Below are 13,683 nucleotides of genomic sequence, written 5' to 3'. Positions count from 1 at the left end.
CAGTGTGGGAACCCTCCTGTTTTGTTTTCACTTCTGTTTCCCATGCAGACCATTGACAGTTACAACAGCTTCAAGAACAATTCCTGTTTCATTATATGACTAAATATAGGCACGTGGTTAAAACATGTATTAGTTTTTATACGTTGTTGGCAGCTAAACTTAAACAATGTCAGTAGAAATCACGTGAAGACAGAAAATATTAAAATATTTATGTGTACACAGTATGGTCCATTCCACATACTGTAAACAGTTTGTTTTTCTCGACACCACTGCATTCATCCATCAAGTCATCTCTTACGCTAGAGAAAACATTTTCCTCTCGTGTATTTTGCAATCACTCCAAATTCATGAAAGGTTCAGGTCATTGAACTGAACACGCATGCCAATTGTTATGAAAACCTGGGAAGGCACAGCTTGGGCTAGAACAGGCAGCAGAGCTCAGACTGGGGTGATGTGGTCTGACGTTGATGGAAATGTTGCATCTCTACTGTCTGAAGAGGTAACCAGTGGGCTTCTGCCGCAACCTGATGTCACTCCGGTCAGGCTGCGGAGTCCCGGCACCCGTGGGTCCCTCTGCCTGTGCCGTTCAGTTTTTTTTAATGTCATTCTGTCACTTTGTACCCCGAAGGGCCTCCCATCTGCTCAGACTGATATTCTTTGTTCAGAGAGGCAAGGAGAGATAGAGGAGGAGAAGGTGAAATGAGTCACCACCGGGTGTCTGGAAATGTCAAGTTGGAGACAGAAACTTTTTTTTCCATTGATGGATAATGTTTCTTTTCCTCCTCTCCTCTCCTCCTTCTCTCCTCTCCTCCTCTCCTCCCCTCCCCAGTCAGGACTATCAACATGGGATTTTCCAGTCAATCGGTTTTAAGGAGTTTCATGAATACCTGACTGCTCCTGAAAGCAGCACCCAGCAGGACAAAGACACGCTACGAGACAAAGGTCAGAGACATACCTGATCAAAGTCACAGAGATGGATTTTGATTCACCGGTTGGTGGACTGGTTGATTTATCAACCGGAAGGATCAACCTTAAGTGTTCTCTGCTGCCTCCCCTTCATCTGCAGCATAACAGCCTGCTTTTAACTCTGCAGGTATAGAAGCTTTGAAGATCGCTACAAGACGTTACGCCAGAAAACAGAATAAGTGGGTTCGCAACCGCTTCCTTAAACGTAAGTACCCTTCACCCACATCATGCAGTACGTCAGTGTGCATACGTGTGTGTGTGTGTGTGTGTGTGCGTGTGCTTGTGTGTGTTTGTCCTCCACAGCTCAGTTCCTTAGCAATCAGCACTCTCTTTAACAAGATGAGATTCATGAAGTCCATTAGACGCACAATAAGCCTCTCAGACTCCGTATTGTGTTCCAGGGTACAGACTGTAGTGTGTGTGTGTGTGTGTGTGTGTGTGTGTGTGTGTGTGTGTGTGTGTGTGTGTGTGCGCGTGTTCATCAGTCTGTGTGCACAGCAAGATTTGGCTGATGTCACTTTCCAAACTTGATTTTTTTTTTTTTTTTTTTTTTTGCCAAAAAAATAAGATATCAGCACAGTTTTGTAGGTGATTTTAAAGTAGTTTTTTTTTAGTTAATCATCACACCTCATTTACTGGACCTTTTTGTAGCTTGAAGTTGAGATAACCCCCTCCTGGCTTCATATTGAGCAGCACATTTAGTACATTTATGAGAGTGGTGTCAACCTTCTCATCGCACTCTACGAAGCGAATAAAAACTAGTCCTTTAATAGTCTACATCTATTTTCAAAATGGCACTTTGATGATTCATTCATTCACTGGCACGAAATTGGATTTGATTTAATGCAGCGCCTGTGAGCCGCTGTGACGTGCTAGAGGGGGTTAATGTTTTGAGAGCCATCCCCAGCATACACCTGCGACTAAGACCTTTGAAGGCTTTTTCTTCCCAGCGCTGTTCCTTGTGGCGCCAAAAGCATGTGAGCGAAATGTAGTGGTTGTTTCCGGCACTGCAGAATGGACGAGTGTACTCACCACAGCCAAACTCAGCCGGTGTTTGGCAGGTGCTGATACCCACCCTCTTTTCAACCTCTATGTAAAGGCTGAGTGTGTTTCTCTGTCCCAAATAGAAGCCTGGCCTCTGTGTCCCACCAGCAGCATGCCCTGTAGTAACCCAGCCTCCTAATCCTGTTAGGCCCAAGTGGCTTAGGCCATGCCAGGTCCTAAACCTCAATACCCCTCTTTCTGACCGCCTGCCTACCCGCTGCACACACCATATGGTCTTCATCACATGTGTGTGTGTGTATCTGTGTTCCTGTGCTTTTACATATGCAGTAATCTGTCTGTGCTGCTGCGCATGCATGCATGCATGCGTCTCTGTCTGTGTGTGTTTGGACGGTCCATGTAACCTCCCTTTAAGACCCGGTTCAGACTCAGTTGTCTGAAACATCAGGCCTGACCGTACAGATGGCAGCGGATGAAATCAACTCCCTGCATGCAGACACTCAGAAATCACCCAAAGTACAATCGAAGTGTCCGCGCCAGTCCTGTTGTTTTGTTGTGGCCATGATCAGACATTTCATTTACCACCTCACTTGACAAAATTTGGGAAATGTGTTCTTTGGCAACAACAATCAGAACAAGGAGCGAGAGCCTTAAACACCTCTGCAGGTTTTCAACTGAACAGAAATCACCTCAAACCTGTTTAACAGAGAAAATAGTCCCTGCCATACAGTTCGCTGCAGCAGTTTCCAGGGAACTATTTTCTATGTTCAATTTAAAGTGTTTTGTAGATGATTGACACCTGCCAACTCAGGACCTGCAGTACAGGTGGAGACAGATGAGATGTGCTAAAAGCCTGAAACTTTCTCTCCCGTGAAGCCTGTTTGCAGAATCTGCAAAACTCTTCAGGTCTCAAAGGGAAATGCTGATATTTGTCAGCCTGTTAGCGGGCTCTCAGTGTGAGGCATTGGTGGCGTGTTACTTCAGGTACCAGAGAGACAATGAAATACAATCCAGGGTGTTCAGTTTGATTAATAGATCTATGAGTTTGAAGGTATTTCAGCTGCCAAAAGGGCTGATGAAGGGTTTCACTGCTCTGCAAAGTTATCACGGCAACAATTCTTTTATCCTTTGTCATGACACTTGCCCCGCTGAACAGCATAAATACGGCTTTCATTTTACAAGGTAGTCTTATAGGAATTTTGTCGCGGCAAATTGTGAGTCAGGTTCGTTTTCTTTGCCCGACCGCCCCGTGTTCTTCTTCCCTGCAGTTGCTTGCGAGACTCCAGCATGAATAACATAGAGCTGGGCAAGAAGCACGAGCTCCTGACAGCTTTCAAAAAAAAGCCTGAAAATAACATAAACCATCTCAAACACTTGTTCTGAGTCTGTCTGAAAATAAACTGAGAATTTAGTCTCCTGGAAATCTGTGGAGCTAGTGTTTGGAAGGCAACAGGAGGCTTGGCTCCTTTGCCCCGGCAGACATTATTATGGCTGGGTCCATATTTCCTAAATCTCTACATCTGAATGGCTGTATTAAAGGTTTGTTAAATGCCATCATTTTCCTGTGAAAGGTCTTGTTTCTGTTCACGCATAAACTAATCCCTCTTGGTATCCACAGTATGTCAGATGTTTTGTGTCAGAGCCTTCAAGTATCTGCCTGTAGGACAGCCTTGTCCTTGTGTCCAGCCCCGGCTGGGATTGTCCTAACCCACGGCTTTGCTCTCTAACCCTGCTCTTCCCACCTTTCTGTTTGCATCGTCTCTGCTCTCCTCGCTCCCTTGCTGTGACTGCTGACCTCTTTTCTGTTTCGTCTGAGCCACACACACACACACACACACACACACACACAGAGATGCCGGCAGGCCTCAGCTGAGCAGGCTAATCTCTTGAAGCATTACAGAGCTGCCGGGAATTTGCCCTGACCACACAAGCTCGGGCAACGGGGTCACCGGGGGCTACGTGGACCAACCCGAGCACACGGAGACGAGTGGGTCAAAGGGAAAGACAAACTGGAAATGGCAGAGCACCTCAGTCATACCATGAAGCAGATTAGAGAAGCTAGAAAGCCATCTGAATGTTGACCGTAAATGTAAATATACGCAGAATCTCAAGCCTCGCAGGCACCAGTTTAACCCAGTTTTCCGGCTCGGTCTTTAGCGGCGGCTGTCGGTGTGGGAGCAGGTGGGTGTTCAGTGTCTTAAATACTTTCTTGATGCACTCAACTTTGGTTGCTGTGGGGATTTAAACGCCAGGTCAGCCAGCTCAAATTAAATCAAGCTTAATTTGTCTTGCCTTTAAGTGCGTCTGTATGTGGGTGTACACTTAAAGGATGTGTGTGTGTGTGTGTGTCCGTGTGGTTATAGGGGAATGTTTAATTAGTACATTTAATCACCCCATAAAGAAAATGGTAATTTGAGGTTATATTAATTTTTAATAAGTGCCACATAATGCAGAGGGTGCCAGTGCCCGTAGAGTTTGTCTATTTTTTTTTTTAATTCCTCAAAGACACGCACACACACGCTCTACCTGTAACCAGGATACGCAGGTGTAGTTCGACTGAGGCCCCGTGAGTGTTAAGTAACAGGGGTGTAGCTATCTGGAGTCCCATGAGAGAGAGAAAGAGAGAGTGAGTGAAGGGTGGATGGAGACAGAGAGAGGCAGGGACGACACATGGGTGGCTGGATGGATGGAGAGCGAAGGTAATTTGATCCAGCTGGGGCAACAGGTGTGGGGCGAGTTTACACCCTTGTGTTCAAGCAAGCGCTTTCATGTACGCACACACACACACACACAAATGCAGCCTCCGCCCGTGGAGCCTGCGGGGTCGAGCCAGGGCTGTTGTCACCACAAAGGCCTCCCTGTCACCTTCACTAGGTGGAGGTAGACAAGGGACATCTGGACAAGATGAGAATGAGGCGTGAGAGTTAAAAGGAGATGCGACAATAGGTGCTTTCCCGTCCGTGCATTGAGTGGAAATGCCAGAGATGGAAAAATTACAAATCCAAAATGAAATGAAAAAAAAGCTTTTTGCAGGCTGTGATGGGAAAAGTTGGTTTAGCAAGAGAGGGAAGAAAAGGCTGCCACTCCCAGAGAAACCCCCATAGAAAGAGAATATAAATAGCTGGGGTGTCGAAGGGGTATGTAACTGCCAATGTCCTTGGTTGGAGTCCAGAGGGGGGCCCTCGCTGCATATCACCCCACATGACAGGCGGCTGAAGAGACAAAGGCATTTATTAAAAAACACAATTGTCTCAATTCTCCTTTAGATTACACAATCTTGCTACATATTCTTGAATATATTCTCATATATGGTTATTTTTTTTTCTTTTAGGCCCTTTTTGGGCCACAGAAAAAGGCTGTGAACGTAACTTTGACATATGATCATGTTTTAAATTGATAAGGGGAACTTGTGAGCAAATGACTTATTCACACATCCAGCAGATGAGGACGGACATCAGCAATCATTTGGAGTCGTGATTGTGTCCACCTGACGAGTAGAAGTCCAATATTCACTCTCTGTTTTTGGTCTCCACCAATTCCTGCTAAATGCTCACCTGTGTAGTCGCTAACTTTGTCTGTCTGCCTTTTGTAGCCGGATATATATAATGTATCTCATTTTTAGAGCTTTTGTCTAAAAGCAGCTGCCTGCTGCGTCTGAAACCGACACTATCAGAGTTTGGTGATTGTTGTCTTCATTACTACGAGTGACTTTTTCACATCCAGCGGTCATATGATCCATTGTCAACACTGAAATATTGATTATAGCACCTCCAATAGAGCTATAATGGAGGGGGGAACCAGATTAAGTCATAGCCCACTGAACTTAATTTGGGAGTCAAATCGGCTGAAATGTCCTTGCCCTGCACTTAACCTGCTGCTGAAATATCATACATGAACAACAGAAGGAGGGAAGGGGGACAAAAAGTGGAAGAGGAACTATAGGAAAGAGGAAGGAGGCTGTTGAGTGAATAGAGGCAGCTGTCGTGTTCCAGCGTGGACGACAGCCAAAGAAGCACAGCTGGGCTGAGGGGCGCCGCACTGAGACTGGTAGTCGATTTTTTTTATAGCAAAGCACACACAGGCGCACATACTCACCCAGCAAACACAGGGATAATGCAGCAAATGATTCTTGGCCCGTTTGTTGCAACAGGTGGACTACTGTTTCAACACATACACACACACACACACACACTCAACACTGGCAAGCAGCTGCCCAGCGACAGGAGATGCTCTTTCTTGTTGGCAAGGCTCCCCTGTGTGCTTGAAAAGCAATGCTCACAGTGTGTGTGTGTGTGTGTGTGTGTGTGTGTGTGTGTGTGTGTGTGTGTGGACCACCCTGCTCTTTGTCCCTTCAGCATTTCTTATCAACCCTCATTCACTACGGAGTGGATTAACAGAGTTAAATTTCACCAGATCCCAAACAAGAATGCTGGAAGAGGGGGGGGGGGGGGGGGTTTCCATCCAGCATCTGGCAACCCACCATACACTATCTCTTTTATTTAAAACCGCTCTGCCCCGTGAGAGGTTGGTGGTGGCAAGAGGGAATTGTTGGAAGGGGGGTTGGTGTTGAGAGAGATAAAAGGACAAAATATGGAGAGAGATAGCAGCAACAGGAGGGCGGCCGGCGAGGTGGAGCTGGAGAGCTCCAACGCTACATCTGGTATAGGTATTCCAGGTGACGCTCGCCACCACCACCTGCCTGCTATTGTGCCACAAACACAAAAGACTTCCCCTCTCGCACACAGAGAAACACACACAGTAACCAAGCCGGTGAAACCTGAGGCTTTGATTAACAGTCAGTGATGTTTTTAAAAGAGACACACTAACAAATCGACCTGCTGTCTGTCCGGTGTATGAACACACACACGCCGGGCAGAGTGTTGGGATTAGTAGCTTGCACTGGTAAAACAGAAAACACCCACTGGGAAGCCGAGTGATGCAGGTGCAGGAGTGCTTAGAGGGTGCCATTAAGGATCTTTGTGTTTACTCGGCTTATACGCCCTTTGTCAGCCATTCAATTAAGCAAAGTTGGCCTCGACAGGAAGTGAGTGAAATGCATCACATGTTTAAGTGGCCGACGGTACATAAAGCCAACAGTATGCAAACTTATACCCGAAGGAGTTGAAATGTGGCTTGTGCCAAGAACCAGGCCAAAATGAAAGTTTATAGCTTCCAGGCGGAGCTGTGTGAAGACTCTCATTGTTCCCACACACACTCATTCCGCTGACAGAGTCGGTGCAGTTTGCCGTACAGATGACCAGTTATACAGATGCCGCTCTGTTTTCCTCTCTAATAATGGAGTCCCAGACAATTCCCAGCAGAGTTAGTAACTTCAGTCTATAGGATGTCTGCTGTCCTCAGCTCCACTGTTCAGTCTATATGTGGAGAGGATTAAGCCATAATTGAGGTGGCTCACCGTGCCTTACAGGTTAATGGGATTCATTTACACCTGTGTGTGTGTGTGTGTGTATGCTTCACCCATTGATGCTTTATGAAAAAATGCACCTGACTCGATCCAGCTTTGTGCCTGCTAGCAGCGTGGCTCTATGGGCGGCTGAAAGATCTCAATAAGTTTTGGGTGGATTGTCATCATATTTAGTTCACACATTCTGTTCCCCAGAGGATTAATCCCAGTCACTTTAGCAATCACAGGACTTTTCCTCTAGCTCCATCATCAGGCCAGAGGTTTTCCCCATACTGTTGTTTATGATGAAATCCCTTCTATCAAATGTTATCATGCTAAAATGCTAGGATGGGAGACATGGTGAACATTATACAAGGTGAGCATGTTAACACGCTGACTTAGCATGTAGCTCAAAGCACCGCTGTGCAGAAATACTGCCTGGGAGAACTGCGAGCATGGCTGGAGACTCCTAAACCTGATTTATGCTTGACTTGAGGGTTGAACAGGAGGCCTGACGTAGATACCTATGATGTAGGCCTTGATTTATATGTCAGAGTTGTATTTCACCCGTTCAAATCACCACCTTGACACCAAACAGGTGGATCATACAGCGTAGCTTCGGGTCCTTCACATGTAGCTGCCGTTGGTATCTTAATGCAAAAGTATAAATCCAGGTTAAGCAGCTAAAGTCATGTTGAAGCACACCCTGCTTGTTTTTTTGAAATTATTTTGTGCATTTGCCCTTTATACTTCACTGCTCTTTATTTTTCCTGTATTTTCTTCTCGCATCTTGATTTATAACTCTAGTATGTAACTTAAATGTATTTTTTATGCACAAAATTGGAGTTTGTTTACACACAGATGCAGTTTGAAGTCAAGTCTCTACAAGTTACGCACACCTTCATTTCCTGTGCATCTTTGGGTCTTCAATCAGTGCAGGGCAGGGGCTCTTGATGCAGACCGGCGGGCAGATAGACAGACAGATACACATAGACAGACAGGCAGGGCAGGGTCTGGTGCTGCTGTTTAGTGCTGAGGCCTGGCCCGGAGACTGCTGACTGATGCAAAATAGAAACATGGGGGTGGAACAGTTAGAAGGAGGGAGAGAGAGAGAAAGCGAATGAGTGAAAGCTGAAGCGAGACTGATGGCAAGGAAGAGAGAGAGGGAGAGAGAGAGAGAGAGAGAGAGAGAGAGAGAGAGATGGTGCACAGGAGAGAGGGGTGGGAGGAAGGAGGGAGAGACATTATCGAGCCAGTGTGAGTCAGCAGGTTGACAGAGCTTCAGGGTGCGGCTCCGCCACATCACTGCTACTGCAAATTTCCCAGCTTGTACAGCATTCACGCTGAAGTCGGCCTCATCCTCTCTGACTAAACGTCACCGTTTGTTTCTTATTACTGGATGTCAAATGATCAGCCGCATAATTAGCCAGTCAATATGTCTCCTCATATGAGGAATCGAATGTGTATCTGCATCATCAACCTCTTGATTGACGCTGCAGGGTTTTTTTTTTTGATGACATTTTCAGTCTAAAATTCAGTGCGCTGATCATCTGTGAGAAATTCTTATCTCAAAACACACTTGAAAGAAATATTGTCGCTAGCAGAACTTGCAGAGCTACTACGGTGGAAATGTGGCTGTCAGAGGCTTTTCTGCAAGTCCAATGAAAATAAATTGTGGAAACACTGAATCAAAATATTGGCTTTGAGAAAACCTTTATTACATTTATTGCCAGGCTGTGTTGGCCTTGTAAAATGCATAATGTGCGTTAAATGTGTGTGTGTGTGTGTAGGACCAGGAGACAGCGTGCCGGTGGTGTATGGCCTGGATGTAACGGACGTGTCAAGGTGGGAGGAGACGGTGCTGAACCCTGCACTGCAGATACTCCACAGTCTCGGCAAGGTGGGGCTCCAGTCGTGTAAACTAGCTGCCGCCTGTCAGCAGCGTTCATCTGCTGTTGGGATAAAACGATGCGTCTGCTTCCTCCCTTACTCCCCACTTTGTTCCTCTGCCCTTTATCACTCAGCCCCTTTCCATTGCTTACTTTGTGGTTTTCTCCATTACTTTTGTTTTCCTTCCCTTTCATCCCTTTTCCATCACTTTACCCCCGTTCCTACTTCCTAATTTGTTCCCTGCCTTCTTGATTCCTTCCCTTTATCTCCAATGGGAAGTTTTCATTTTGTACCTCTATACTTAACATTCCTTCCTTTTTTTTTTATTTTTCCTGTTTCCCTCTTTTTTTTCTTCCATTTTCATACCACCTTATCCAACTCTTCAGCTTTCGTTTGTTCCATTTTATTTCAGTGTCTGTCCTTTTTCTTCCTTCTCTTTTTCCTCTCATTTTTTCCTTCATTTCCTCCCTCCTTTCCCTTCACACCTGACTCTGTGTCATTATTACTAAATAGTTAATTCCAGTATTCCATAAACACGCTATTAAAGGAACCCTGTGGAGTTTTGAACCACTTGTATGAGCAAGGTTTTTACAAATGGATTTCTTATTGTGCACACTTGGGTGTATATGCACGTGCATTACTCACATCTTACTGCTGGTTTTACACTGATGAAGACTGGATAGAAACATGGATGTAAACAATGCAACAGTTTATTAATATTCTTGTTTTGTGAGGAGCAAAATGCTTTCAATTTGCTTGTTAGACCTCAAGAATACACGCCATGTCTTCTGGAAAGTAGCACTGAATGTAATAAAGGAAAACTTCCCCAGGGCAGGTTTCAGCACCACACCGTGAAACTAAAAGCTGTTTCGCTCAATCAATCAGGGTGAGGAGCCATCTATTGCACCAATCAGAGTGCAGGGGGCGGAGCAGAGAAACAAACGGAGCCGCCATGTGTGTGACCTGTGCGACAAAGTGATCATCGGTGACCTGGAGTGGACAGGTGAGGCAATATGACAACATGGCACAAAATCATGTGCCGTCAAAATGTACATGAATATTTACACCCACTTCAGTTTTTAGGTCCAGGGGCGACCAAAACATCTCCATGTTATAAGGGCTAAAAGATACCACAGGGCCACAAGGAGTGATGGCAAGCTTGGACCGTGGCTCTTGACATCAAGTTTCTACTCATTTTACTCACTCATGACTCATTTTGGGTCGTTATCCAATGACTGTTTTCTCATGTCAAATATATCCAGCAGTGTCCTCTTTATTTCCTTTCTGCGCAGCTCACCTCAAGTCCAAAAAGCATCACTATCATGTGAGGAAGAAGAGGAAACCCGATCCGGCCTGTGACCAATGCCAGGTTACCACGGCACCCCCTGCCTCTGCTGCAGACGCTGTGGAGAGTCTCTCGAAGGACTCTTGTGACACTGTGGCCCCGGGCTGTGCTGAGACCTCTCAGGATTCCTCCCAAGATATAATGACAACACACAAGGAAGTAGCTGTGACATTTTGAGAGTCGCGCAGACTCTAGGCTACATGCGTCTTCATTCAGGTGTCCACCACTGTTCTGCACACACAGCTGGATGTTTCCTTGCACTCCTTATAGGAATCCTTTCTTGCTTGAGTTTTCTCTTTTATCGCGCTGCACCATCTTATTTGTAAGTAGTTCCTTTTGAATGGGGTGACAGACATTCTCAGCCTTTGTAGACAGAGGAGGAAATAACACAGATCTCTGCTGAATGTAGCTAAGAAAAAAACACCTTGTTCATGGGCACCAAGTCCGGATCCTTGAAGCAGTTCATCTTTGTAGTAGATTCAGTGTGTTGATGGTCAGGCCTGTGCAACATTGTGGACTCAAAAGGATAAACAAGATGTTTTATGATACGTGCAGCCAAAGAAACTTGTGGAAAAGAATTTTTAAGGGCTCTTTTTGTAGCTATTGCCTGATAATCGAGGTTTATTTTTCTGTTTTTGCAGAATGTGCCTTAAGTGAAGGGAGGATCTTTCATACTGTTGCTACATACTGTTAGCATTTGAGGATTTACCTTCCTTTGTTACCTTGTGTTTATCTTAACCACCGTGCACTTTTAATTTAAATCAACTGCTCTTTAAAATGTTGAATAAACCAAGGGATTTTAAAGTTTCTCAACCAATAGAGGCTGATGTGTTTTGTGTCACTGAAGCGAAAACGGGAAATCCACAAAATTGGACTCGAGAGGTTTGAGAGACACAAAGTATGCGCTGTTCACCCGCTGCCACCTTGTTTTAGTGCCATTAAATATGTGTTTCTCGCTCTTTGTTTGATAATGGCGAGCCACCAGATTTGTGCTGTTGTCTTTCAGTGGAGCTTAGCTGAGCTCATTTCTGCTCTGACAGAGGTATAAACCACCGGCTCAGGCTGCGAGGAGGAGAGAGTGTGTTTTCACAGCACTGATTGCAGGTCTTTGTTTATCCAGCGGCATGTCGTACCCCCTTCAAACCAAGGTGTGCCTGCCTGCTGTAAAACCACTTACACAATACCTGGCATCCCTCCAAAGGCCTCTTTTGGCGCTCCCTTTCCCTCACCTCACCTGACGCTTTTTCTTCTCACCGGGACAACACCTCCCCCCCCGTTCCTGAGAGTCAGACAATTGTTCTGCATTCCCGGCTAACGCTCCATCATCTCTTTCTTTAAGCTTTCACTCCGAGTCTAAGACGTATTCTGTCGTTACAAGCTTAGTTCACAGGCTCCCGGTGTTTGACCTCATCCACATGACTAAAAATATTTCCAGCCATATAATAGCGGGAAGTCTGTGTGTGTGTGTGTGTGTGTGTGTGTGTGTGTGTGTGTGTGTGTGTGTGTGTCCCACATTCTCACTTTCCAAACTGGGTCAGGCCTCAAGCTCACTGGGTGCTTACCATACAGTATGAGAGTCCCTCTGATAGCAAAGGTCACTGTGCAACCGGTGTCTGGTTTTTATAACCTCTTCTGTGTTTGGATGGCTTGTTTTTCTTTCCTCCTGTTGGACATTTTTATGCCTCTGCGCCAGCAACAGCCACGGCTGGAGGCATTATATTTTTGGGTTGTCCTGCACGCAGCGCTCTCGTGAACGTGATATCTCAGAAAGGCCTTGAGGGAATTTCTTCACATTTGGCATAAATGTTCACTCAGGCTCAAGGATGAGCTGGTTAGATTTTGGTGGTCAGAGAGTCAACATCATGACATGACATGACCATATGCTAATTATGACAAGATTCAACTTCAATGTGACATTATAATAGGTTTGGGCAATATGCCAATACATCCATCCAATCATCCAACCATACATCATAATGTTCTGTAGAATCCCTTTTCTGGCTTAACTCTGCAGCAGGAGGGCAGATTGGGACCATAGTTCACATTTGGTCAGATACTTAATTGGTGACACTAATCTTGAGCGTCCACCTTGAAAATCTGAAGCATTGTAGTCCACTACAAGCTCATTGGTTCTGCTGATATTGAGCTTTGTTGTTACACCATGTGATGAAGCCCTCCATCAGTCCTCTGTACCCCTCTGGAAGAATAGTCTCTAATTGAAGACAGCGTGTTTCTCACTGGAAATTATTCACTGGAATCATACATGTCAGTACCTTCCATCTGGACAGACATGCATGTAAACTGCAACTTGACTGGTTGATGGAAGCATACAACCACAAGGTGGGAATTGCAGTTTTGTTTTCTTTCCCCTCCGGTGCTTTTTTTCCTCATTTCTATCATCTGTAATTACAAAAAACAGAAACAACAAGAGGCGGTCGGTGAGGCAGCTTTGTGTGTGGTACGCTCTTATCTGGAGTCTGGCCTGGCACCTCCAGGCGCTGCTGAATCACTCCGCATTTAAAGAAGGAAGCTTGCGCAATTCAATGACATAAGGCTTTAGCCCCTTGAACCACGCGTACACACACTATTAGAAGTAGAGAACTAGGGCAGCATCCATGGTCACAAGGCTAATTAGCGCTTTGCGCAACGCGATGCAGTGGATCATCTGTGGACACACACATGCACATGCACTGAGTGAACTCATTAGCTGCAGACCGTGAGCACAAAGAATCAACGCACCAAACCAGTTTTGAAATGGGAAACCTGCAACTATGGCCTCCCACACACACACACACACACACACACACACACACACACACACACACACACACACATACATAAATAAGCGCCCTGAAAGTGGAGTTGTCTGCTTTCTTGAGTGTTTCATTAAATGACTGCTGCCACTTGAGCAGGCTTGGAGCTCTTATTTGTGTGTCTTTGTGTGTCTCCGTGCGCGTGTGTGTGCGCGCTTATATGTATAGCTGCATCAGGCAGCAGGACGCACAATGATTTCGCTCAGTTTGAGCGCTCCATTTCTGTCTCTCCCTCTCTCAGTCCAGACCTGCCCTATAGCAGC

At 45.6% G+C, this 13,683-nt stretch overlaps 1 protein-coding gene across 3 annotated transcripts in view; it reads left to right on the top strand.

Moving 5' to 3' along the window:
- Window positions 1-11,422, top strand: part of trit1 (tRNA isopentenyltransferase 1) — a 31,745-nt gene extending 20,323 nt beyond the window's left edge. For all 3 annotated transcript variants that reach the window (XM_076754376.1, XM_076754378.1, XM_076754375.1), the window contains exons 7-11: window positions 830-942; window positions 1,094-1,171; window positions 9,163-9,272; window positions 10,148-10,265; window positions 10,555-11,422. In XM_076754376.1, coding sequence (XP_076610491.1) covers window positions 830-942; window positions 1,094-1,171; window positions 9,163-9,272; window positions 10,148-10,265; window positions 10,555-10,784 — 649 coding nt within the window. In that variant the 3' untranslated portion in view covers window positions 10,785-11,422. The remainder of the gene's footprint in view (window positions 1-829; window positions 943-1,093; window positions 1,172-9,162; window positions 9,273-10,147; window positions 10,266-10,554) is intronic.
- Window positions 11,423-13,683: the final 2,261 nt, after the last annotated feature.

The sequence above is a fragment of the Chaetodon auriga genome, chromosome 17, assembly GCF_051107435.1.
Source record: "Chaetodon auriga isolate fChaAug3 chromosome 17, fChaAug3.hap1, whole genome shotgun sequence".
Taxonomy (NCBI): domain Eukaryota; kingdom Metazoa; phylum Chordata; class Actinopteri; order Chaetodontiformes; family Chaetodontidae; genus Chaetodon; species Chaetodon auriga.
This window is presented reverse-complemented; position numbering and strand designations above follow the sequence as displayed.